Source organism: Notolabrus celidotus, chromosome 20, assembly GCF_009762535.1.
Source record: "Notolabrus celidotus isolate fNotCel1 chromosome 20, fNotCel1.pri, whole genome shotgun sequence".
NCBI classification, from domain to species: Eukaryota; Metazoa; Chordata; class Actinopteri; order Labriformes; family Labridae; genus Notolabrus; species Notolabrus celidotus.
The window spans coordinates 6,105,275-6,133,186 of NC_048291.1; the positions used below are offsets into that span (position 1 = coordinate 6,105,275).

A 27,912-nucleotide genomic window follows, 5' to 3' on the forward strand; every position below is an offset into this window, starting at 1 on the left:
TTAACGCTCCGGCTCCGCGCGGCTAGCAGCGGCAGCGGCAGGAAGTGTCGAAGCGGCGGCAGCAGAGGGAAAGAGCCAAGAACCAAAAGTCGGTGCTTAGAAGAGGAGGAGGAAAAACAAATAATCATGCCTAATCCGTGAAAGCTGCATTATTTTGCATCTTTTTCTGCCGTGCATCGTCCACGCTGCGGGCGCAAGAGGCCGATTGAGGGGTGAGTGTGGAGCGGAAAACGGCGGAAAAACGAGGTTTTCCATGAAAGGGGGGCCGCGGTGTGTTCGTCGAGATCTTTGTGTAGCTCCGGGCTAGCCTGCTAACCTCTACGAGCTCATGCAGCGGCGTCACTTTGCACAGCCTCTGTTCGCTTAAACATTTAAGACTTTCATTCACTCTTTGCATTTGTATTAATACTGTTTGTGTGTTTTTGTTTACTGTTGTTGTGAACTTCCGTTTTACTCCATTTCTATCATCGCGGGGGAGCTAGCTAGCTTAATAGCACTGTTAGCATTAGCTCGGCCGTGTATCCGTCTGTTTTTTAACATTTGCAGGTATTTTTTTTTTTGCATTGAAGCCTGAAAACACAGTACGGCCACTTTCTTTTAAATTACATGTTATTTCTATGAGCTAAACGCACCTGCGGGCTTCCATTTGTGCACGCAGGTTTGTTTGTGGGGCTAAAAAAAAAGGAGCTAGCGCGTTAGCAGGGGGAAAATGGCTTGCTGCTGCTCGAAAGCCATTTTCCGATGGAGAAGGGGTCTCAGTGAAAGTGGGCTGCCTGTAGGTGTTGTCTGAGCATCATGTCGGATACAAACTGCAAACTCTGCATGTATTTTTTTGACGGCTATCCTCCCTCCCCGTGCACCACGCTCCGCTGCCTGTTCCAGCCGGGCTTGGGTGTCGCTCCCCCGGTGAAATCGGGGAGTCGGCAGCAGGAAATGTCGGCCGTGTGTCGGGGGTGAATTCCGCTTTTGTCCCGATAAATTCACGCTGGGGCTGAACCCGAGAGAGAGAGGAGACGGGCCAAGGTCAGGGAGCCGTGCTGCTGCTGCTGCAGAGGCTGTTTCTGAGCCAAACCTCTCTGTAATAATGGAAACTGAAATGTGCAGAAAAAGGAGTTTAATGTTAAATGCATCAAAACAACGCATGTGTATTTAGACCCGGGTTATTTCTGCACCAGGTTTGACTTCAGGCCACCTGATCCCACATCGGGACCACACACAGAGAAACACATCCAGGGTTTGTGATTGTGATTAAAGCGCAGTTTTAAGGAATCAGGCGCTTTTTGGAGCGCACACTCGGTTTGTTTACATTATCAGCAGAGGAAGAAAAAAGTTGAAGGAAAAAACACAGAGGGCGTTTTGATTGGCTGCTGCTGCAGAGAGGAACGATTCAAATCTGTGAATGAGACGCTTCATTTGGAAAATCTGTGCTGGATTAGTGTGCAGAATTATATCTTTGCACATTGTTGATGCACAGGAACATGTTGTAGTTTATTGTAGAACAAGGAACAGAATAGAGAGGTATGGAGTTGCAATTTGTAAAGTTGTGCACACTGAAAATAACAGCAACATTTCTCCACATTTAGCTCCCAGTGAAATTTAAAAGTCACTTTTTTAAAAACTAGTGTTTCTCATTTAAGAAACTACATTTCTTCCCTTGATTTTTTTTAAACCAAGCATTTGCGTTTAATTATTTCCTCCCTGGAAATAATTTAAATTATCATAAATAGAAATTAACTCATTAATACGATTTAAATATTGCCTAATCATTTCAGTTTTAGTAATAAAATGCAAAGGTACAAAAAAAAGTATATTAGAAGAAACAACAGTTATATAATAATAATAATAATAATAATAATAATAATAATAATAATAAGAGATACATTGAAGGAATGCAATTAGTGACTTGTGCACCCTGTAAATAACACTTTTCTGCTGCTTTATCATTTATGAAGGTCATTATTTGACTATTTCTGGAGGTTTGTTTCTCGGTCAGAAGAATTAATAAACATGAAAGCAAACTATGATGCTGAGAAACTGAAACAGACGTTTTACTTGATAAATAATTTCGAAAGAAATCAAATGAGGTTAAATGGATCCCTCACATTACTGCAAACATTGTTTTATTATACATGTAATGACACATAATTTCATTTAATGCATTCACACATCAATACATAATATAAATATTACTCTAACTGTGCAAGCATCAGACCAGTTATTTTTTAAGCATGTTTAACCTTTATGCACTAAGGTTTCTTGTTCTGATGTCAATGTGTAATTTCTGTTAATTTCTATGTATTTGTCTTTTGAGTCATAGTTTCCTACACACCTCTCTATGGGGCGCCGTAAAGTTGTGCACACCGAAAATAACAGCAACATTTCTCCACATTTAGCTCCGAAAGGTCATAAAAATGTAGTGTGAATTTGTAAAAGTCACTTTTTTTATCACACTTGGAGGAATATTTGTGATCTAATTCACATTTAATTTTGTTGTGAAAAATATATTAAGTTAAAATCATTGCAAAATCCAAATGCTGAATCTAAATGTTAAATATAAATCTAAATATTAAATATTGCGCCGCGATCCTAAATATTTAGCTGATATGCAAATTCTTGCATACCTTTAATAAATGATAAAGCAGCAGAAAAGTGTTATTTACAGGGTGCACAGGTCAGTAATTGCATTCCCTCAATTTATCTCTTATTATAAAACTGTTGTTTCTTCTTACTTTGTGTCATACTGTTGTGTTTTATTATTAAAGCTGAAATGAATAGGCAATATGTAAACCGTATTAATCAGCATGTTTCTTTTCATGATCATATAAATTATTTGGTTTTAAAAAATCATGGGCAGAAATGTAATTTCTACAATGAGAATCTAGTTTAAACTACCTTGTAAAAACATTGACATTGTACACTTGATAAAAAGTGATACCAAGATTTAATAGAGAAAGTTACACGGCAGCAACAAATGACACTGAATTACATTTATTGAGACACTTCTCACTCCTTTCATTCATAGCTATTTATTATTATTAATCTTTGCGTGCACACAAAAAAGAGATGCACTTCATTTTCCTGTGGATCGTGCAAAGAGTGTCAGAACTCTGGTTTCCAGGTGCGGATGATGCACCAGGAAACTTCTTTAAACACATGCAACAACTTCCCTGAGCTTTTTTCTAAAAAAAATACAATTATCAGCTCTCGTAACTAATTCATACCTTATATGAACAAATAGTTTTACTCATCCAGATTCAAAACATCAGAAAGAGTGAAATTATTTCTGGAGTTAACAGTGGAAATCAAACTCACACCTGAGACCTAAACATGTCATCAACTAATCAAAGAAGGAATGATTTTAACTTTTGTTGATAACAAATCTAGTTTGTGTGATTTGTATTCCTTTGAGAGAATGATTTCCCCCTGCATTCATTTACTTTAGCCCAAAATTGTTAACTATTTTAGATTTAAAAAAACCATTAGCTCCATAATTAAATTGCTAATTAAGATGCAGTGGAACTACAAGCAAGTTCCTGCAAACTGTGATTGAAACATCAATTTAATCACAGGAAGTTCACTTGTTATCACCAGAACTCATTATTTAGCTGTTAATGAAATAAATTAGACTTCTAGTATGTGAATGTTTTTTATCTTTTTTCTTATGTGTGACACGAGTTTTAAGAAGGCTGTGTTAAAGAAGAAGTGGTCTGCCATGTTTGATGTTTTAATGGTGCCTTCACATTCTTCAGTGACTCTGCTATTTGGTTTTTCTTTGTCCGGCCTCACATCAAACATCTGGTCGCGCTCTGCTCCTCCTCCATGTTGACTCTGACCACTTCTTCACTTTGCTTTACTTCTTTAAACTCAGCAGCTCGCCGCTCTGATTCGGACTGCTCCTGCTCAGACAACAGATTTATACTGTAATAGTTCACAGCAGTAACTTTAAGCAGTTTATTGACCAGGTGTTGAAATGTTGACTTGGGGACAAAGGGCTTTTTACATAATTAAGTGTTCTACCAGTTTGATGGCTTACCTGAGCCAGTAATGATTAAGTAGACTTTTGAAGTGGTCCAAACTTCCTTTCTGGTCATTCTGAGGAGTTTTAAGGGAAAACATGCAACAACACATCATGAAAGACACCTTTTAAAATCCTTTATTTCAAATACATTAATTATTCATTTGATTTATCTTAAACTTGGAGTCATTGTTGTAGCTTTTAGGTATTCTCAAAGGGGCCCAAAATACATTTTAGCGTGATTCTGTAGTTCTTACTTGAACAGGTTACAAATTCAGGAAGTTCTCCTGGTCTCTTAGGAGGTCCCATGAGTTCTTAAGATGGTTATAGAAGACTTTTAGAAAGTTCTAGTAGCACTTAAACATATTCCAGGAGTCAGTGATTGGGTCCCTGAGCATGTTCCTGGCAACTCCCTGGTTGTTTTGTTGGACTTGAGTATGACACAGGGACCCTTGCATAGATTCCAGGATTCCTTGAGGAGATCTAGCAGTCCTAGAGTAATTTTAATATTAGCGCCCTCTCAGCCCTGGCAGTCTCCAGACCAAGTATTTAAAGCATGGTAAGTTCTTGGCATGATAGCTTTTTGTCTAGAAAGGTCTGCCTGATAGATTTGGCATGGAAGTCCTTGTGTCAGATAGTTTTGTCTCGGTCAGGTAGTCTCAGTCGGGTTTGCTCGTTCAGGTAACCTCAGTCAAGTAGTTTTCACAATGTAGCCTCTGTAACGTAGACTTAACTTTGACCCAAAAGCCTAGTTATTCTTGGTTGGGTAGTTTCAGTCTGGCAGTTGTTGCTGGTAGCCTTTGTCTGGTAGTTTCTGACCAGTAGACCCTAGTCGAGTAGGCCAAGCTTGGTAGACTCTTGATCAGGTATGGTCTCAGCTTTACAAGTTTGCTGCTTGCTAGTTTCTGTTGGGAAGCTATTGGTGGCCTGGAAGTCCCTCAGACATGTTGTTTGTCTAGGTCAGATAGTCTCATTTTGGTGGTCTTGGTCAAGTTGTTTGGGCCAGGTAGCCTCTGTAAGGCAGGTCTGGTCCGGTAGTGTCTGACTGAAAGACTTTGTCTGGCATTCTGGGTCCAGTAGGGTCTGTCAGGTAACCTTACCCTAATGGAATACTAACTCTTGGTTGGGTAGTCCAAGTTTGATTTTCTTGGCCTAGTAGTCTCTGTCCAGAACACTTTGGTCAGGTCAGGCTTCCGCGTACCAGTCTTTGTAGGCTCTGGTCCCAATAGTCTCAGCTAAGTCCTTGGCATGGTACTCTTTTCTAGGAACCATCCACTTGGTAGTCTTTGCTTGGAAGTCCCTTGACCAGATACTCTGTCTGGTTTTCTCAAGTAGTTTTAGTAAGGTAGACCTGGTCTGGTAGTGTCTGTCTGGCATTCTTGTCTGGTCGTTTGAGTCACCTAACCATGGCCTGATAGTTAAGTCTTCCGTGATTAGATATTTTCAGCATGGTGGCCTTGGTCTTGTGAGTTCTGTTCAGTGGACCCTGGTCATGTAGCCTTAGCCTGATAGTCTCTGCACCAAGCAGTCGTAGCATGGTAAGGTTTCTGGAGTATCTGTTTCCAGAACATACGCCTGATGGATGTGGCCTTGAAGTTCCTTGGCCTGGTAGTCTGTCTGGTTTTCTTTGACGTACTGTCTCTGTAGCTTCTGTAAGGACGACCTGGTCTGATAGCCTACATGAGGTAGTGTCGGTGTGACATTCTCTGTCTAGGAGTCTCAGTCAGGTTACCATGGTTTGATTGCTTAATTATTTATGGCTTGGTAGTCCCAGTCTGGTGGACTCTGCTCGGTAGATTTTAAATGACCTTGGGCTGATAGTCTCAGGACTGAGGAGTGTAGCCTGGTTAGTTCGTGGTACAGTTGTCTCTGTCAGGGAATGCCAGCTGCTAGTCCTTCACCTTCACGGTCTTATCTCTGTGTTTTGTGGGGTACTTCTTGGAAGTCTCCACCAGGTAGCTTTATCTTAGCCTGGTTGTCTTTGTTTCTGCAGCAGGATGTGTGAATCCGCTGGAATCCAGGGTTATTGTGGGCGCCAATGTCTCTAGACTTCCAGACGATTTAATTTCTTCTAATAGATTAATGGAATAATCAACTAGTCTTACAAATCTAGAGTCCTTCAAAAACCTCATTCAAATATCCCTGTGTAAATTAAAACGACCACTGGTAACTGTTGAAGTGTGGATATGGAAACCTTAGTGAGAGACAGCGTTTCAAACAGCTGTTTATATTCTTATCCTTTTGTTATATTTCATGGATCACAGCCTTACTGATAAGAATATTGACACTCAGCAGGGGTTGTTTTTAAGCGAGGCAAAAAGGTTAATTTTATGGAAAACACCTTTTTATTATAACACTACTGCTGGCGAGTGAAGACCTCAGAGTTCAGAGTCAGACTAAAACATAAAAGTAAAAAAGCTGCTGCTTTATCCTGAAAAACTGGACACACAGGCTGTTTATGAAACCGCCTACTATAATAGTAGTAGTATGTATAGTAGTACATACTGATTGGGCCAAAAGTCAGTAGTATGTTAACAAGAGCAAAATCTGCAGTATGCCAAAACTCCCCGGATGTCGTACTGATTCGGGCAAATCTCTCAGTATGCATCGGACTAGTCTCCCTCGTGTACTGTTCCCTACAAACTTTACACTTCTCCTTTTTTCCATATATGACGGGGGGCACTCAGTTTTTAGGTGCTTTGAAAGTTATTAGATTCCATATAAACCACGTCTTAACTTTTTTTGTTGGCATTTTTGCCTTTTAATGGACAGGACAGCTGAAGAGAGACAGGATATGTGGGGAGTGGAGAGTGGGGGATGACTTGCAGTAAATGGTCCAGGCTGGAATCGAACCAGCGACCTCTGTAACAAGGGCTTTCGACCGCTATGCCAACAGCGCACCAACACTTCTTAACTTTTTAAATCCAAGTGAATGCTACAGAAGCAGTTTCGCTATCAGCTCAGCTGCTGTTTTCTTCCGCTTTCCCAAACCGGATATCCAGCGACGCCTGACCCAGCATCCTGCAGATCAGATCCAACAAAACAGTCATACTACATACTATCTTCAAACGCACGTACTGCACACTACATTCGTGGGTAGTATGTAGCAGGGGGTTTCAAAAACAGCCATAGACTGAATGCTGTATCTGAAAAACCTTTACCAGTCGTGTGACTGTTTTAGATTTTCTTAACATCAGAGCGGTCACTATCTTATTGTACGTGACTAAACAAAATATCAAATTTAATGTTGTAGCTTTTAATTGTTAAAATAGGTTCAACTAATTGCTAAACAAGTTAAATAGTTCAGAGGCAGATAAACAAACTTCACATTTACACAACACAGCCCAAAGCAAACGTCTTTGTTTCCTTCTCCATCTCCTACTTCTCATCATCAGTTCTTTTACACGTTGTTTTATCGATCACAGGTCTTGCCTGATTCAGTGTCTGTAATTCTACCTGCTCTTATCTTCAACCCAGCCCTCCCACCTGTCACAGTGCAGCATGTCTGTGTGTGTCCCCCTCCTCCTCCTCCCCTCCAATCCCCTCCACCATTTTCCTCTCCCGCCAATCAAACCCGCCCCCACACCTTTATTTTCCACCGCTCTCCTTTTTCATCTTTCGCTTCAAACCGACCAGGCCACTGCCCCTCCCCCACTCTTCCCTCATTGCTCCCCCTCCTCCCCTGTAGCTACCTCACTACCTTCCTTCACGAGGAGCTTTTTCTTTTGCCATTTCCTTCTTTACACTCCCCCTTTTTTTCTGTCTTAAAACCTCCACATCTCAAGAGTAACCACAACAACACATAGGGAAACCAAACACACAGAAATACTGACAGATTATTCAGAGTAAACCTTCCAAATGTACGATAGTGTATGAGTGTTTATGATGGTGTGTTACGTAGGTGTGTCAGGTATTACAGTAAAGGTTTTCTCACTTTTACCTGTCCAGGATTTAGTCACAGGTCTGTGTTTAAAGTCTGGGAAACTACTTCAGGCTGTGTGTTATTCCTGGAGAGGAAACTTGTGTGTGTGTGGAAGAGAAAGGTTTGTGCAGATTAGCATGGCTGCTGGCTGTAATCTGTAACAGATTACAGATTAGCCCGTTAAAACTGCCACAGACATCGACTCACTTTAATCACCCCTGGTCCTTAAGGAGCTATTGATCTGATCCCAGACTCTTGTGTGTGTTCGGCGTGTGTGCTTTGTTTCATTGTTTGAGGCCCTGCAGACTTGGACTGTGCATGTTTAGTTAACAGAACAATTAAATAAATCGGCACCAGAATAACTAATTGTTGAAACATGTTTTTAATAATTGTATTATTTGTAGGGCTGAAATTCTGGCCATATTTTGTGTTTAAGCTGCAGCCTCCTGCCACTCGCCAGGGCTGCAGCTCCGGTCATTGGGGACTGCCATGATGCTATAATGCTCTACCATCTGGATGTAAACAGGCATAGATTACAGAAGACATCTAATCCAATCCACTTTATTTATATAGCACATTTAAAAAAACAATCAAGTTGAGCAAAGTGCTGCACTGTGAGGTAAAATAAGTTAAACACACACAACATAAAACGATGTCAGAATATAAATCATAATAAAACACTTAAAAAAAAAAATTTAAAACACAAAAAGGAATAAGGAATAATAAAAAAAAAAAATAGATACAAAAAATAATACACAATAAAATAAAAACAGATCTCCGGGGGTTCCCAAACTTTTCAGCCAGCGACCCCCAAAATATAGGTGCTAAAGACCTGCGACCCCCACTGTCCCTCAAAGTGATTTGATGTAGCTTCACACTTCATTTTGCTAGTCTGCAAAAAATTAGCTACCAACATGCACATGTGGTTTTGTTTCCTGTACTCTTATGAATTAACTGTGTTACTGATGCTTTTGGTAATTAAGTGTCCTAACCTTAGGAGTCATCCAGCAACAAAGAAAGGCAGAAAACAAAAACATCTTGCGACCCCCAATTAGTGTCTGGCGACCTCCACTTTGGGAACCCCTGATTTAAACAACTAGAAAACTAGTGTGTGTATTTTTGTGTGTAATAATAACAGCAGACACATTTATTTTTGTGTTCATAAACTTTCCCCTATTTTAGTAACTTGATTCTACTTAAATATTTGTTGAAAGTTTAACCCTTAAGCATTGCTACATGGGGGCCCATTGGCGTAGCAGTCTAAGCGCGCGCCTCATTTACAGAGGCCATAGCCCTCGTTGCAGAGGTCGCAGGTTTGATTCCAGCCTTGACCACTTACGGCATGTCCTCCCCCACTCTCCACTCCCAACATTCCTTGTCTCTCTTCAGCTGTCATATCCATTAAAGGTGAAAATGCCCCAAAAATATAATTTAATAAGCCCATTATATTTCATTAGATGTTGCAATCAACATATTTGTTTGGTTTTTAGGAATTTCCAATTGAGATTTTGGTATGTCCAAGATGCTGCAAATAGTTAAAAGAGCAAGGCAACCAAGCTAGACAATATCATTACAAGGGGAAAAAGAAGGATGGCATGTAGACTTTTTTGTCTTAAAATTTAAACTGTCTTTTTTGAGTAATGAAAATTAGGTTGATAATAAAAAAAAACACATAAGTGTAAAATGTATAATGTAGTCTTTTCCAATGCAGGTTTGTAAAGTAAGGCGTAACCTAACCTGTTTTACAGTCGCATGTTTTTTCTATAAAGATAATACACAACAAAGAAGAACAGAATCTGAAACCACAGAAATATTATGCTGCAGTTTAATAAATCTGTCTCATTAATTTTTTCATCTTATAATAAACCTGTTTGATAGGTCAGTGTGTGTCAGCTGTGGCTCTGAGGTGAGGGATATAAATAGTAATATGTCAGAAATGTTCCCCATACAAACAATCCAGTAGAGGGCACTGGAGCTGTGATGTAGACTGGAGTCTCTCTCAGTTTACTCTTCATCATTTCACAGTGTCAGCAGGTGCAGCGTCCTCCATCAGAGCGTCACGTGATGTCAGGAACAAACAGCAGAGAGTCAATATTAGACCATGAGCAGCCTCACTGCAACATCATGCACACACACACACACAGACGGGCTGTCTTCTTCTGCAACTCTCTTTTTTATTTTCCTTTTGCTCTCCTTCCTCTTCTGTAAAACAAACCACATTTTTCAAGAAACTTTTTTTCACTTTACACTAAATAAAATGTTGATAAAATGCATTTTAAATCTGTATTATTTGATTGAAGAATAAATAAAGCAGAGCAGAGTATCAAATTTTGGTGCGTCATCGGTTCCGACCAAATCAGAAGCCTCTTGATCAGGGATGAAGATTGCATGCTTACCATGGTCCAGTCTTTGCACTGCTGTTAGTGCTTTCTACCACCAATATTTTTTAGTGTGAGCACTTTCACTGGTGTGAAATCAGGCTGCTGTATCTTTGACAGTTGATGAAGCTGGTGGGTGGCAGCTGTGGGGGTTTGTTGATCCTGTGGAGGATTTACAGCCTGTCCTCTTTACTGTATCAACAAAGGTGTGTCCTGAACATTGGTGTCAGGTGGTGCACGTACTGAAGAAACACCTCCGCTTTTTTCCCCACTTATATAAGATGCAAAGGTTATAATCTGCTTCAAAATAAGATGGACAAAATTGAAAGGTGAATTATTTAAGATTTGATTACCTTCATGTAACATATGAAGATATTTGATTGAAATTGTCTTTGTCTGGAATCTTTTAGGAAATCAAACTGTTACCAAGGTTTTCTTGTATAAATGACAAAAATCATGGTCGCCCTGATTTTTTTTCAATAATATCAGAAGATAATTCTCAGGTTGATCCATTATGGTGATGATTCTGATTAATGTACCTTCAGTGCCAGTCCAAAGTTCATGTCCTTTTTTATGTCAAAAGCTTTAAATTGAAATATTAAACAGAGCCAGTCTCATACTGCATTTATGAGGCAAATATAAGCTAACATTGTTTTAACAATATTGATATCACATTAAAAACCTACAAATAACAATCATAAACTACCTACAAAACCACTTTATTATGGAGGAAGGCTCAGCAATTAACACCACTGATCACCACTGGACAAATTTTTATTTTTACCCCCAAACAAAGAAATCTTTTCTGCTTTAGACATTTTATTGACAGTTTGGTTATGTATTCGGAGTCGCACACAGTTCAGATATACTTTTTTATTGTGATGAGATGGTGATTATGCTAAACCATGAACAAAGTGTTTAAGTCAAACTTAAGCTTACCCTATCCTTTTCTGTCTCCACAGTGAAACCTCATTGGCTGGTGTGACCCCTGCAGGCCCACCATCTCCCAGGGTGGGCCTAGATAGGCTGGACCTGCACCGAAGAAAACAGCCTCCATGGCCCCTTCCAGCTGAAGAGCTAAGCCCCCTCCTCCACCGCACTAACATCACTGTTCATTACTTCGTTGTGAACAGTGATGGCCCTCTAACCAGTTTGCTGTAGAGTACTATGGCAATGCATGATATGAGTCGTGCCAAGGGTTTCCCCTGTAAAGAGTGTGATATGGTTTGTCCGAGTACTCCAAGTCTTCTAGAACATATGAAAGCACATTATCAGCAAGAAGAGACTGGACGTTTTGAGTGTGAACAGTGTGGTCGTATTTACAAGCACGCAGCTAGCCTAGCGAATCATAAAAAATCTCACGAAGTAGGATCCTTCCAGTGTCCAGTTTGTACTCGTACCCTCCCTAACGCAGTAGCATTGAAAAATCATCTTCGTATCCATACATTGTCCCCTAGTAGTGCGCACGCAGAAGAAGAGAGCGAAGAAGTACCCGAAGAAGCAAGTCACGACGAGAGGGACTACAGCCTCGCCCAAGACCTCTCGGACGGGTTTGGTCGCTCTCATTTGAACAATAGTGGTATGGGACATAGTGTCCTACAAGGCCACGAGACAGACGACCACAGAAAAAAAGCCTCCCCTGAATCTGACGACGCTTGGGACAGACCATTCAAGTGTGATCAGTGTGACAGAACCTATCGGCACCACGGTAGCCTAGTGAACCACAAGAAGTGTCACCAGCAAGGAACTTTTAAGTGCTCTGTTTGTTTTAAACAATATAGCAACCTGGCTGCCCTAAATAGCCACGAGAGAACTCACTCGAAGTTCAAGACTCCCGGAGCATCCATGGTGAGCAGCAGCAGTAGCAGCAGTCTCCATAACTCGGAGCGCAGCAGTGGTGCCCAGTCATCCCAGAGTGACGACACTGCGTCCTGTTTCTGTCACTTGTGCCAGATAGCGCTGCCGAATAAAGCAGACTTCCAGGAGCACATCCTGCTGCACAACGCAGCCTCACCCTCCCTTGGACTGCCACGCAGTTTCCCTGGCATCATGCCTCACAATCTGAGTGCGGTTCGAACCCCAGGGTACACCCCTGCCCTGGGGGACCCTCTGCCCCTTCCCCCCCTGCCCAGTGAGAAACGAGGTCCCTATGATCCAATAATGGGTCCTCCAGTCAACAATCCCATTTACACGTGTGCATATTGTGGCGCAGGACACCCAGATCTGGAAACCTTGAAAGTCCACTATCTGACTCATGATCCCCACCCTGCCTCCCATAGCCAGGACAACTCCATCCTGAACTCAGACACACTTAGCTCTGGATCTCAGGGCTCTGTTAACTCACCCTCAGGAGGCCGTGTGCCCCAGGCCAATTCTCCAGATGATGGAGAGCGGCGCTTTAAATGTGGAGAATGTGGCAAAAGCTACCGGCATGCAGGGAGTCTGGTAAACCACAAACGCTGCCATCAGACAGGCCACTATCAGTGCACCATTTGCTGTAAGCAGTACCCACATCTAGCTGCGCTACACAGTCACCTAAGGAGCCACAAGGGACGTAGCGCCAACCAGCCTTTGGGTAATGACAGTAATGATTGGCTGTCCCCAGAGCCCTTAACCCTGGACTCCCAGCAGAGCTATGTCCAGGAAGGCAGTGGTGCTACAACTCCAATATCACTGCCAGGAAATCTTGGTGATGCTGCCCACTTCGTACCAGATGCTGGACACAGCAGTGGGCTGGACTCCCTTGACTTCCACGATCGCTTTGATGGCAGCTCGCTCTCCCAGAGCAACTCCTCTCACCGTCAGGCAGACAGACATGTATGTGCAGACTGTGGTGAGATGTATGGAGATGTATCTGGTATCAAGTCACACATGTGTCCCCGCCGTGGCCAACAGCAGCCCCAACAGCAGCCGGGCAACATGTCAAACGGTTTCATGGGCAACATGAATTACCACGGCTCAAGTGGAACTTCCCTGCCTGCCGGTAGCTCCAGCAACCTGAAAGAAGGGAGCAGCCAACGACAATACACACAGAGTGGAGGCAAGAGAATGGGGAGCAATGACAAAGATGATGATGATGGAGAAGTGTATCAGTGCTCTGTGTGTGGAAACCACTATGCTAGTCTCAGAGCCCTCAGGAGCCACTTGCGTAGCCATGCCAATAACCCAACAGCGCCAGGACCTTCCAACATAGAGCAGGAATGGAGGATGATCTGCTCCACCTGTGGTCAGAGCTTCTCTAGAAAGCAGGACCTCTTAAATCACCAGTTAATCCATGGCCCTCAAAGGCAAGACGGACAGCAAGGGGGAATTGGAAGCAGTACAAGTAATGGCAACAACAAAATGGATGGACGCAATCACATTTGTGTTGACTGTGGAATGTTCTTTGCTGACCGCCACCACTTGATCACCCATTTGTGCCCTGGTAAGAATCGGGGCAGCTCAATGAGTAAGCAGGGCCATAATGGAGCAAAAGGGATGTCTGGAGGAGATGGTGTTGGTGGTGGGGTTGCTGGAGGAAGTCGTGATGTTGGTGGGGATGGACGCAGGCCTCTGGTTGACCAAAGTGACAAGCCACACAAATGTGACCAATGTGGACGAGGATACAGACACCCCTGCTCACTCCTTAACCACAAGAAGTCTCACAAGACAGGTGTCTTCCGATGCTTGGTGTGCCAGAAACGCTACTACAACCTTCTGGCTCTCAAAAATCACCAAAGGACCCACTTTGACTTAAAAAGGTAGGTTCCAGGGTCAATCATCTTCATTTTGGTCACAGTTGATTTCTAAGTATTGCACCTCACACTCAAAATATTTTTGTTCCTATTTTCTTAAATGTTTTCTTCATCTCTGTCCACTGTGTTCATTCTCACTGCAGGCACAAGTGTGAAGAATGTGGCAAGGCATTCAAGATTCAAAAGCAGCTGATCAACCACTTACGTCTCCATGAGGAGCACCGGGCCAAAGGTCTTGTTCGGTCTGGCCCGAATGGATCCCGCTTCCAGCAGGCTGGCCCATCACAGTTACAGACTATGGGAGGAGAGACATCAAAGGGCCACGGGATGGGTGTGAAGTACAGCCACCAAGGGTTCAAAAAGCCTTACTCCTCAGCTGGAACTTCCAGGCCCCAGAAGTTTGATCCATCTGAAACTGGACGGCGGCCTTTCTCCTGTGAAGAATGTGGAAAAACATATCGCCATGCAGGCAGCTTGGCTAATCACAAGAACCTTCACAAAATTGGGGAGTATCATTGCAATGTTTGCAACTCAACATACCCCAACAGGCTGGCAATGAAAAACCACCTACGTCTCCACTTTGCCCAGAAGAAGCACAACTGCCAAGAGTGTGGCAAAGGCTTCCGTACACAGAGACAGCTAGCTACTCACACTACAGCGGGCCTTTGCAAGGGTCCACAAGGTCCCGGGGCTCAGATGGACTTTGAGTGCGATGGCTGCTGTGAAGGCTTTTCCACAGCTGATGAACTTGCAGCCCATGACTGCCCAGCCCAGCACCTGCCTTCATCCTCCTCAACCAACAGCTCTACCAACATCAGCATGGAGAGAAGCTCTGTGGACCTGGACTCTGATGAGAGACCCTACGCCTGTGACCTGTGCAGTTGTGCCTACAAACATGCAAGCTCCTTGCTAAACCACAAGCACACCCACAAGACAGGCAACTTCCGGTGCAACTTTTGTGACAAGCCCTACACCAACTACATGGCCCTACGCAACCACATGCGTATCCACACGCAGAGGAAGAAGCACATCTGCCACACATGTGGGAAAGCTTTCCGTCTGGCCAGGTTCCTCCGTAACCATCAGAAGGTCCATGAGGAAGGTGCCACCCCCTTTGGCTGCCCCACCTGTGGCAAGAGTTTCCAGGGGAGATCCGGTCTGGCCAGGCACCGCTGCGGGGACAACCAGGTAGGCATGGAAGTCAGGAGGAAGGCCACTGCACCCCCAGGAGAGGGAGAAGAGTGTCGGTACACGTGAGTTCTCGTCAGTTGTTTGTGATTCTTCGAAGTTGAAAAAGAAAATAGTGAAGATAAATTTAGGTCTCTACATGTCTATTACAGGTATATGATCTCCAATCCGGCTTCCTTGGGACCATTCGCGTGCCGGAATTCGGATTTTTCTGAAGTTTGGACAAATTGAATTAGTGGAGAGACCAGATAAGTCAACCCTGTTTGCTTTCAGTTAGAATATATATCACACACTTGAGTTTTCTAGGCTACCTACAATCAACATTTCATGTTCAGATGTTTTGTTTTCATGCTTTTGTTTTCTTAGCAAACTTTGACACAGATAAAGTAGTGTGTAGTATATTGGCAAAATATTAAGTATTGATGTTGTGTGTTCCCTGCTCTTGTAATGATTTTGATTGTAGTCTTTGATTTGTTTGTGTGTGTTCTCTTGGGTGCTAAATACTGGCCAATAATTTGAGTAGAAAATACAGTTATGTGATGGGGCTTTTGCATTGTGACGTCTTGGCAAACTAAACTCACAGGGAAGAGTAGGACGTATTTGGAGCTAGCTGCACTGCACATGTCAAAGGGTTAATATAAGTAATGGTCAAACGATTCCTTTTGCAGCTACAGTTCGGCTTTGTAGAGGTTATTAAGGCATTTCTGATTGATTTTTCCATCATTGCATTCAGATTTTACAAATTAATTCAAAGAAAGCTGTGAATGAAGGTCTCTGAAATAGTTTTCAGATGTGAAAGAAGCTGTTTGAAGCTTGTGTTCATTTGTGCAGTGCAGGAAGCAGCAGATACCTCCCAGTTCCCTACATGAATCCCAGTTGTTTGTCCATAGTTTTTTTTTCCCATGTCCCCCCCTTCCCTACCCAGCAGTCCTCCTCCCTATGACCTGTCTAGAAATCATAACTTTCTATGGTACACCACTTTGTAATAGTGTTCTTTAAAAGTTTTAAGCCGGATTTCAGATCATATACCTGTATGTGCAACATCTTAGTGACGAGTAGTTCACATATTTCTTTAGTTTTAAAGAAAAGTGGTAACCAGTAACGGAGAGTAACCTGGCTAGAACAGTGAAAACCAGTGAATGACACCATTTCCAGATACTAATCTCCTGTTTTCTGTCCTCCTGTCCCTGATTCTCCTCCCTCGTCCTCCCCTCTTGTTTCTCGTTGTTTGTCTCTGCACAGATGTGATCAATGCGGCCGCTCTTACCGCCATGCCAGCTCCCTCCTTAACCACAAGAACACCCACACTGTCGGCATCTACCACTGCGCTGTGTGCCTCAAGACTTACTCCAACCTGCTTGCCCTGAAGAACCACCGCCGTATCCACTCTGAGACACGGCGCCACCGATGCCATGACTGCGGCAAGGCTTTCCGTGTTTCCTCCCAGCTCTACAACCACCGCCGCGTCCACCAGAAGCAGCGGGAGCTGACCTGCCGGTCCTGCCAGCGAGCCTTTCCTACACATGCCAGCTTCAGACTCCACATGGAGATCACCCATGGACAGGCTCCGCAGCCCCGCCAGCCCAGAACCCAGCAGCCCCGACCAGGGGGTTCCCAGGAGCTGGGCTGGGGGTCTGGCCTGGACCTCACCTTAATGCAAGAGCAAGGACTCAACCCGAGTAGCATGACCAAAGCCCGCAGTCGTGGGGTTAACGCTGAGGTCATCAAGCCCCATGTTTGCGACCAGTGTGGGCGTTCGTACCGCCACGCCAGCTCCCTGCTTAACCACAAGAACAGCCACAAGACCGGGACCTACTTCTGCAACTCCTGCCAGAAAGAGTTCCCCAACCTAATGTCCCTAAAGAACCATAGACGGATCCACACCGAGCCCAAACGCTACCAGTGCCCTGACTGTGGCAAATCGTTCCGGGTGTCCACCCAACTCATCTGCCATCGACGAATCCACACCAAGGAGAAGCCGTTCTCCTGCCAGCAGTGCGACAAACGCTTCTCCTCCAAGTCCAATCTGAGGCACCACATGAAGGTGCACTGGAGCTCCACGGCGCCCCCTCCCATGGCTATGGGTCCGGCCAACTTCCTGGGTATGCCCGGCGGCCCCTTCATATAAGCTAAGGGATGAGGGAGGGGGGTGTGTGGGTGAGACATAGGCAGGGGGAGGGGGGGGCAGTCACATGCCAAGGTTTCTGGAGGTGCCAAAACGTAGCTCTTCCTTCTGCTCACCCTCTTCTTCCTCATTTTCATGTGTGTTTGTTGTGTGTGTGAAGGACAGGGCCCTTAGACTCAAACACAGAGCAGGAGGGAGAACACAAAATGGACACTACACACACACACACACACACACACACACACACACACACACATTCACCCCCCCCCCACACACACACACTCGCACACAGGACAGCAAATGGAGGACGTGCACACACACACCTCCAGCGGCTTCATCGCAGACGTTCACACAAGGCTGTGGTTGTAGATCTGTCTGACTATCGCACATAGACTGACTCACAGGCAGACATGAACTGTGCACAGACATGTTGTGGTTTGTCATAAACTACATGAACTTCACTACACCTGCCTTACTTCCTGCTGCATGTCGCCTGTAACGCTCTGTGAACCTGTGGACCTTGAAGCCTCGCACAGCTGCAGAGACTGAGCTGACACAGACTGTTTGTTGGAGCTCGTTCACACTGATGAGTCCGGCTGTAGAGACTTTGAGTGACAGACTGAGTGTCGGGCAGAGCTGCTGTCAGGGTCCAGAGAAAGGCGTGATGAAGTCAGCTGCTTGTTTTCCAGTAATGAGCCATCTTGTTCATTTAAACCCTGGAAGCTGATTGGTCCGTTGCTGCAGTTGGTTTTCCCGTTTCCCTGCCCCCATCCTGGTTTAAGAGAGGTTTTGTCTTGATGGAATTTTCTCTCGTGGCCTTTGTCACAATGTTTTCAATCCATATTCTGACTGAGTCGGTCTCAACAAGGTTCAAACTGTTTTTATTTGTGTGACCAACATGTAGTTGATGTCCTGGTAAAGGGAGCGGTGGTTTGTTTTTCCTTTTTTGTACCTCCATGGTTTCGTTGGAGACAGAAAGGACTTCTGTGAGCTGTTATGGCTGAAGATGGGTTAACTAAAGTCCTGTTTTAAGTGTGTGAGTGTCTTGCGGCACTAATGTGATCTTCATGTCCCTGTAGCTTCCAAACAGTCCTTGTTCACACACAGATTCAGCAGTAGCAGGAAGCATGTGGGCGTGTTAAATGTTAAAAGTTTAATTACGTACTCAGCTTATTAATTTCCTGAGCGATGCGTTTCGATTAATCAATGTCTGTTGTAAAGGGCCTTGAGTCACCAATCTCAGCTCAAGGACTTCCTTCGTAGCTTGTGCTGGGGCTGCAACACATCTTCATCAATAAATGGATATTGATTTGCTGTTTTAGAGCTAAAAAAAAAAAGCAACTTCTTTGCTTAACTTTTAAGAATGTGAATTTTAAAAGAACACAAAGGTACTTTGAATGAAACTATGAAGCTTCACCTCTCTGAAAAATGTATCCTGTAAAGAAGAAAAGCTCCAGTAAAAGGAGTAAGTTCATCATTTTGGGGAAATTGTGATTTTAATTTTGAGACTCAAGATTCAAAACAATTGTAATAATTAGTGAGACATCTGAAAGATGTCTAAATACAGCAAATTTTTAACTTCCAACTCATGTGAGACTTGGTGTAATTGTCTCATTAGAATCAATCACATCAGATGATCGCTCCAAACTTCCTTGAAAAAAAAGAAAACAAGCATTTTAAGAGTTCTGTCAACTTGAGCTGTCTATCTTTTACTATAATGAGTAAAATGTACTTTTTTTAGATAATTAAAAATAATAATAAATCTGGAAGACATCTCATGAGTCGACCCCCTATTTGGGAACCCTTGGTTTAGCACAATATTAATGCTTCTGTCTATTGAAAAGATGTCATCATCAATAATGACTCTACAACAGCCCTCGTTTGGGAATCCTTTAGATTCTCTCAGAGTGAAACCGGCTCTCCTCTTGCAGGTCTGTCAAATCACCAATTTTGGCTTTTTACAAATCTGTTTTCAGTCTCCTATCATCCTCTAAATTGTCTTTAAATGCCAGTAATAATAAAAAGAAAAAGTATCTTTTAGTTTGTTTCTCTGATGGCTCTTGAAAGGTAAATAATCACAGGTTTATTCAAACCAGTGCAAATGAACACAAAAGGTCAGACCTGCTTGACTTATACAAGTTTAAAAAATCACATGACTTTAGATCTGAACACATCTGAAGTCCATTTTTACAAAAGAAAGGAATCTGTCAATCAGATATTTTTACAGCAGGCACCAGCACATAATGATGTCAAAATGTTTGTAACCTCTGTACCTTTTCAATCTTACATGCTTTCAAATGATACAATCTCAAATATTTTCACATTCAGTAGTGTCAAAAAGCACTGAAGCTTGGTGCAAAGTGAAGAAGCCGAATCATAAAATGTTATCTTTATGTTTCACAACGGATACCTCTTGCCAAACTTTTGCGTCCACACTCAGCCTCAGAAAGGCTTTAGTTTGTCAGCTGCTGAAGTCACACCTCTACCTGCATGGTGTGTCTCGCTGCTCCGCCCTCCATCACAAGCCACTACACACATAACTCTCCTGCAAACACAAGCCGTTTTTAAACTTTTCACATCTTTAAGATTCACACCATCAGTTTATGTGTGTTGCTAATAAAGAACAGAGGAGAGAGAAAGCGATGCCACTCAGTCCCTATCGTTTATTCGTCCTTACCTGTGGACTGTTCAGAGGGCGCTTCAGAGCACTGCACAATAATTGACGTCCATAATATTTCCAAAATAAGAAAATCAAAATCAACAAATTGAACCTGTTTGTTGCTCTGAAATCTAAGGTATACTTATCGTTTCATCTTACACCAGTTCTGTCAGAGTTCAATATTCTGGTATTGCGTCGACTCTGCCAGCATATTTAATTAAGTTCCTTGCTTCTCAAATTCCCACAACTGCGATCCTGTTACTTCAGCTGTTGGTCTGAATCTGTGTGTAAGAACAGGACATGAATCTAAGTTTTTGATATCTGTAGTGATCCCATCTGGCCCTGATCTCTGTCTCGAACATGCAGCTGAACACGGCTGCAGGCTGAAAAAAGGAAAAAGAATCCACAATGAAAAGAAAACCCAGGAGTGAAGGGAGGTGTAAATTGATCGGTTCTGTTTGTATCGTATCGTATTCTGACTGTACTCTCTGCAGAACCTCTTTTATAAGAAGGAGAAAAGACGACACATCATTGTAGTAATGCATTTATTTATATTATTATTATTATTACTATTAACACTTGTAATGGACGGCGCTAGTCTTTAGGATGTGTGAGTTTAGAGCTGTGTTGATGTAACCCCCCTTTTATCCACAATGCCCCCGTTCTGTGGAGACGACGGACTCTCTGAGACTCTGTGAACATTTACGGAACTGTACACGATGGAAAGTGTTTTTCTTGCCTTTACCAAGTGATGTTGTGACGGTTTTTTCTCAGTCAAGCCTTCCCATCATCCTTCTCTTCCATATTTATCGCCACCGAGTTTGACCCCGCCCTCTGCCTCAGTCTCCGCCCCTGTTTTTTCCTGTTTCACAAAATCAAACTCGCGTTTAAAAGGGACGACTCGGTGATCCTCCTCTGTAAGGAGTGCATTAAGTCCTCATCATTTGAACCTTTTTTATGTTACACTTTTATGGTAACCTCTTGTATTTATTGGTGTTATTTTTTTCCTCATATTTAATTGCGTTTTATGACTATTTGAAAGCCTCTGTGTGTGTTTAAAACCACAGTTTGTCAGCGTTTTCAGGAGCACTGGTGCTAGTTTAAAAAAAAAAAAAGAAAAAGTCAAAGCCGTGCAGTGACCGTCAAGTGCTGTAGGAGTCGATGTGATCTTGATCTAGAACACAGAAATAATAACTGTACATTCTCTACTTTTATTTTTGCATTTTCCTCCTCCACCATGTTTGACTTTGGTTTCTGAGTGCACACTTTCCCGCCTGCATTTCAAGTAGATTTTAGAGAGAAGAAGAAGAAGAAAGATTGGTTTGGAACAACTATAACCCCTTTTTTTTGTTTTTGAGTTCTAACATTTTGTTTCCATGCATATATATGTAATGCTTACTATACACTTTTATAAACTATGTTTTGATAATTCATTTCTTAACAGAAAAACTTGTCCATATACTATAACCCTTACTGCTGAGTACTGAAAATAAATAGCTGAAAACAAACACAGCTGAGGTCAGTGTTTTCAATCCTTTCTTCTCTGATTGACATTCAGAGGCCGCCTTATCAGGGTCACCTGAACCGGTCTGATGCAGATCAGTGAAACAGCCCAGCATTTAAGAAGCTCTGACATGTCCACGCAGTCAGAAAGGTGTTAATTTTAAGGGTTGGACAAATGTTTTCAACCCATTTCTTTTTGGCTCAAATTAGGGCTGTCAAGATATCAAATTATTGATTCATAATTACAGGGTTGGAAAAAAACAAACTTATTGATATTTACAAAAAATGTAGACAAGCTATCAGTCAAATTAAGGAATAGCAAGATGAGTGGAGCAACATGTAACTTCATGATCTTTACTAAAATAAATTGACTAACATATCCATTTTTAATGTTCATAGTTTTGTTGATCCATGTCACCAGCCTCCTGACAGAAACTGCTAATTTAAAAAAAACTTGCTGTGTTCCTCTGCGTGTGATTTTGCATTACACGTCCAAAATTACCCATCTTTTTTTTTTTTTTTTTACAAAATCCCAAAAACGAACATTGTCAAGGAGGCTTTAGTTGTGTTTGGGTCGAGTACTTCACTTACATCAGTCATCTCCTCCGACATTATTTGCAGTAGAAGACACACACTGGTAGAGACTAGCTAGCTGGTTATTGAGTCTTCTTCTGCTGCTGCTTCTTTGTCGACCCACAGTTTTATAGCAGATGATAAAAAACGTACTACCCCCTACCACAAACTAATTAGCTACACAGTATCACTGTATGTTTGTTTCTTAGCACAGGTATTCCCAAACTTTTCAGTCCCCAAAATATAGGTGCCAAAGACTCCCGACCCCCACTGTCCCTCAAAGTAATTTAATGTGACTTCATTTAGCTGGTCTGCAGAAAATAAGCCTACCTATATGAGCATGTGTCTGTGTTTCCTGTGCTGTTATGAATTAACCTGCTGCTACTGATGCTTTTGATAATTAACTGTTCACTAATCCTAAACTTAGGAGTCATCTGGCAAAAAAAGAAAGGCAGAAAACTCATCACACTTTATATTTTCAAGGTTTTATTTCAAGTTGAGCTATTTTTGTCTTTTTTTTTTTACTATAATGGGTAACATATAATATAATAATAATTCTGGAAGACATCTCATGACCCCCATTAGTGTCTCACGACCCCCCAGGGGGTCCTAACCCACACTTTGGGAACCCTTGTTTTAGCACAATACTAGTAATCCTTTTTATTAAAATGATGACACCATCAATACTGATTCATTGCAACTGCCCTCGTTTGGGAATCTCTCCTTCAGATTCTCTCAGGCTGAGTGAAACAGGCAGTAGTGGCTGCTATGTAACCAATGGATGTAATCCACTAAAGGCTCCCAGGTCTGTCCCTGACAGGCTCAGGTTTTTATTTTACAAGTCTGGCAGCATTACAGGGAGGATCCCTATATGACAGACCTTTGCAGCCCTTTTCACATTTCCAGTTAAAGGTGCGTTATCTACGCTCCTAGATAGTAGGAGGGAGTTTTCCCACTGCTGTGTGAGCTTCAGAGGTAGTGAAAGAGATGTTAGTCGACATTACTGTGAGCTGGCAGAGCAGGCAGGACAGGGCAGGATAGCACCCTGTGTGGATTTACCGTTAGCAGCCGCAACACCATTGCGCAATGTCAAATCGCGACAATGGGACACCAATATCATGGCGTTGTGCAATCAACACTAAAATACATTGAACTGCCATTTTTGCAATATGTGAAGGGCTTTTGTTAAAGAGCAGGATGATTTTTGCAATAGAAAAAGCGGTTGCTTCACTCTCTGTAAAGAGACAAGACTCCATTGAAAAATACAGTAATTTAAACTTTTACTCTGAATGAATTAGTTGTCCTATACTGCCTATCTGCTGGTCAGTTAGGTTGTGCAATTTCAAAGCAGATGGCTTGTGAGCAACTCCAACCAAGGGCTCTTAACCACATTTTCCAACTCTAATCCTGTCTCTAAAATAAAGACATAAGAGTCCAGAAATGACCTTTAAAAAAGAATAACAATCTAAGCCTGTAAGCGAAGGGAATTCGAACTTTTAGTGGACACACTTTGATCAATTGAGATTATGTTGCAGCCATTACAGATTGTTTAACTGCTGCAGTTTGAAAAAAAAATGCCATTTTTAATTTAGAGCCACAAAGATGAAGGAAATGAACCCGGTTTTAGATACACCGGAAGTACAGCATGAAAGATGGGTTAAATGTTTGATTGGATTGCATTCATTTGTAAAGGTGTACCCAATAAAGACTCCACACCCGTCTTTACCTGCACTGTTTCACACTGAATCTAAAGCCAGTCATTGATTTAGTAAAAACTGCAGAAACACAGTGAACTGAAGCTCACAGAAACATATACAACCAACATGGAAGATTTGAAATGCCTGATTAGAAAGAACAGTGAAAAAAAGGATCAATTAAAAGTCAACAATCTAAGCTGTGAATAAACTGACAGAAAGTGAACCGTTCCATCTTCAACATTTAGTTTGATATCAAATATTTACAGAGATTTTCTTATTTTTATTTGGATTTGAGTTTGATACAACACATAAAAAAAACACAACATGTTCTATTTAAAGACCAAAGTTTAGTCATTGGCCCAGTCCGTCGTATGTTTCAGCATCACATCTTCATCAGGACCTCATCACATGACCAGGAAGTCACTCATGATTAAATTACAACACCAGATATTCACTACAAGAGAGAACAGGGTTTCATAAAACAACCAACAAGAGCAATATTTTCATGCACCTGACATGTGTTATTGTTAGAATATAATCAGTAAATACTTCATGGAGTATTATTACAGATGAATGAAGTCAGCAAAATGAGCTGCACATGTAGCTGCCGCAGCATTAAATTAAAGAACACATTGGAGCAACAATAACAATCATCCAGTGATTTATAAATATATGGGATTTGATTTTTTGCTACGTTTGATGCTTTCAAGTTCTTAGGTTGGATTTCACAGCAAAAGATTCAATCACTCTAAGAAACAGACGGTGCAAATGTTCAAGAACAAAAGTTTTATGAAGCTACAGCTAGGTCGTAGGATGTTCTTATTGCACGATGTACAGCACTGTTTCTGTCAAAAACACACGAGAAAAGGAACTCACTGAAATAAATAATTAAATACATCTTTGACTCAGAAAGATTTCTGAAACTTGGAGGGGGCTGATTCTTCTTTACTCTTCCAATGTGTTCAGTCCTCTTACATTCTGCGTAACCTGCTGATACTTTCACATGAAAAAAAAACGTTTCCAATTTTCAGAGATCATAAGAAAAACAGTTTGTCAAATAACTAAAATGGTTTTATGCTTCAAGGGAAGTGTCTTTGTTAAAACTTCTTTAAGTCTTGAGGTTTCTTTTATTTATTCATTAATAAATAATATAACGAAGAGCTCGGTCTGGGCCTGCTCTTTCTGTGGAGATCATTTTTTTGTGAATTGGTGAGTTCAAATAAAGATTGACTGATTGATTGACAAATATGAAGGAAGAACAAGTTGTGTTGAAGCTGCTCTCCACCTAACAACTGAGATCAGTTTCTACAAACCAAACCTCAATCATAAAACCTGAAATTTACCGTCTGTGCTTTTCTGATGAAGGTTTGTGTTTGAAGAAAGTTGAAACTATTGATTGAACAACAAACAAACCAGTGAGGATGACTGTTTGTAATGTTTCTTTCATTATTTTGCATCATTTCAGCTCTCAATCAAATTTTCTTTATTTCAAAATCAAACATTTTTTGAAGTATCAGCAAAACAGCTTCATCCATTAAAACCAAACCAATACACCAGGATATTTAAAATTCACTTCTCTTGATGTTGAAATAAAACAAGCCAATAACCATGAAGGTGACTGTTCCTCATTTAATAAATCAAACTCCCAATGTCCACTGTGTGAAGTTACCAGTCTGTTCATCACTTTGTCTGTGTTCTATTTCACTTTCTTCTCCTCATTGATTGATTGAATATGTCATGTGTTCTGTATAATTGGTGTGTAATAACTCTTTATGGTGGATTTGTAACCATGTAACCAGAGGTCAGACTTTAACATCCCTCAGTCACGCAGCTCAAATCTAACCAGCCAACAAACAGGATCAAACCATGTCTAAACCATTTGTTCATCTCCTTGTAAACATGAATGAAGTCTTGTTTTATTTTGAAAAGCTATTTCCTGCCTGCTTAAACTGTTTTCTTTTCTTCTGACTGTTTTTGCGAATTAATCAACCGACTCGTCTTGAAATCATCCGTTCATATCTTCATGCTACGGAAGCCCATTCAGTCCACAGTGACTGAACAAAATATTATAATGAGAAACTATGAAGCTTAAAATAATGACCTAGCGTTAATCTTTTTACCCCAAAGATAAGGACGTCAGTATTTTCATGAAGTCTTACGATCTTATGAAACTAATTGATGTAAAAATGTACAGTTCAGAATTTTTGAAATTTTCAATTTTAACTTGTTACTATTTACACAGAGTAATTAATCTGAGATATGTAAGTCATTATTCTTATACTATGTATTATTAAAATGTTATTTTATATTTTGAGAATTTTTCTCATTATTTTTTATATTTAATATTTTAAGGTAGTCTCATCATTTTGAGAAAAAGCATAATTTTACAATGAATCCTCTTCTTGAATGAGTCTTTTTGAAAGGAAATGTATTGTTAGATTCTTTGTTACTATTCTTAAATATGTAATATGGAAATATAAGAAAGTTATCATGTAGTCATTTTTTGGAGCTATGTTAGTCTGTAGATTGACATTATTTTGAGATAAATAACTTCATTTATATGTGAGCCACATGTTTGAAAAAGCTTGTCTTATTACTGTAGATATCACTAATTTATCAAGATATGGAGTCATTGTTTTGAGAAGGATTTAATTAGTTTACATTCACCAAGTCTTTAATGGATGAAAAGTCAGTCATTATTTTTGAAAATGTTCTTAATTTAAAAATACCTATCATTATTTTAAGATTACATCATTTTGAGATTCAAAGAATAACTTTGAGAGTAGTCATAACATTGAGTGTTAATACATTTTAAAAAAGCTCAATAATAATAATAAAAAGAATGTCATTTCATCCCATCACATTGGCAGGAATGGGCTTCCATGGTTTTCTGCATTGTTTTCATTTACATTTTTGAACAATTGGAATTTAAAAATGTGTTCAATCAGTTGAAATAAGGAGTTTTTTTTCTCAAATCTGTTTTAATGAAAAATGTTAAATGCAGAAATGAATGTGAAATGTAATCACAGAATTGTTAATGTCATCAGTGTCTTAAGAATCAAACTTGTAATAAGGAGCTCTGTAAATGCCAGATATTGATTTCATTGTTTTTTTTGTAAATGTGGTATCATATGTGGTATTTTGTTGTCATTATTGAGCAGAACTTTACTTTGGGATTCTGATGTCATTGTTTTCACCTTTTCGTGTTCTAATTTTGATTTCTTGTACTTCTACATTTTGTGTAAGCCTGTAGTTGGTTGCAGAGCTCAGCGATTCTCCATAAACAAACTGGACTTGAACTGACGGACTCTGGAGGTTTGCAGGTGGACGTTTTGGTCGTGGTTAAGGGGGGTCTTTATTTTTAGACACCGCTGTCAATCATATGTCACATCAGTTCTGAATCAGTTCCCTGCTTGTGTAACAGTTCACTTCGGTGCACTTCGTCTGAACTAAACCCTGCTGTTTGTCTTCCTCAGATCTGAGTCCGGTGGGTTCCACCGACGGCACCCGGAGCTTCCCCTGCACTCAGTGTGGGCGTTCGTACCGCCACGCCAGCTCTCTGCTCAACCACAAGAACAGCCACAAGACCGGGACCTACTTCTGCAACTCCTGCCAGAAAGAGTTCCCCAACCTGATGTCCCTGAAGAACCACCGACGGATCCACACCGAGCCCAAACGCTACCAGTGCCCCGACTGTGGTAAATCATTCCGGGTGTCCACGGCGCTCATCTGCCATCGCCGCATCCACACCAAGGAGAAGCCGTTCTCCTGCCAGCAGTGTGACAAACACTTCTCGTCCCGGTCCAACCTGAGGCACCACATGAAGGTGCACTGGAGGGGTCCAGCTCTGTCGAGAGGGAGATTATCTGCCTTCCTCACCGTCCCCTCAAGACCTTTCATGTAGACGTCCCATCCAGCTCTTCTTTCAACCGTTCTTCTACGTCTAGCTTCAGGATGCATCTTCTTTGGAGGCACACTGTGTGGAGGGTTTGATCTGGAGAAGGGTTTGAATCTTGTAAGCAACTGAGGGTCTGACAAACCGGAACATTTCACACTGAATTCAAATTCCAGCAAATTTGCATCTTGCAAATACTGAATCAGTAAACCATCACTCTGAA

General features: G+C 41.6%; 1 protein-coding gene across 1 annotated transcript; it reads left to right on the top strand.

The window, feature by feature from the left end:
• si:dkey-89b17.4 (zinc finger protein 646) lies at positions 1 to 27,912 on the top strand. The gene is made up of 5 exons (XM_034710842.1): positions 1 to 212; positions 11,278 to 14,055; positions 14,193 to 15,302; positions 16,480 to 17,339; positions 27,271 to 27,912. The coding sequence occupies exons 2-5, from the start codon at positions 11,483 to 11,485 to the stop codon at positions 27,696 to 27,698; spliced, it is 4,971 nt and encodes a 1,656-aa protein (XP_034566733.1). The 5' UTR covers positions 1 to 212; positions 11,278 to 11,482; the 3' UTR covers positions 27,699 to 27,912.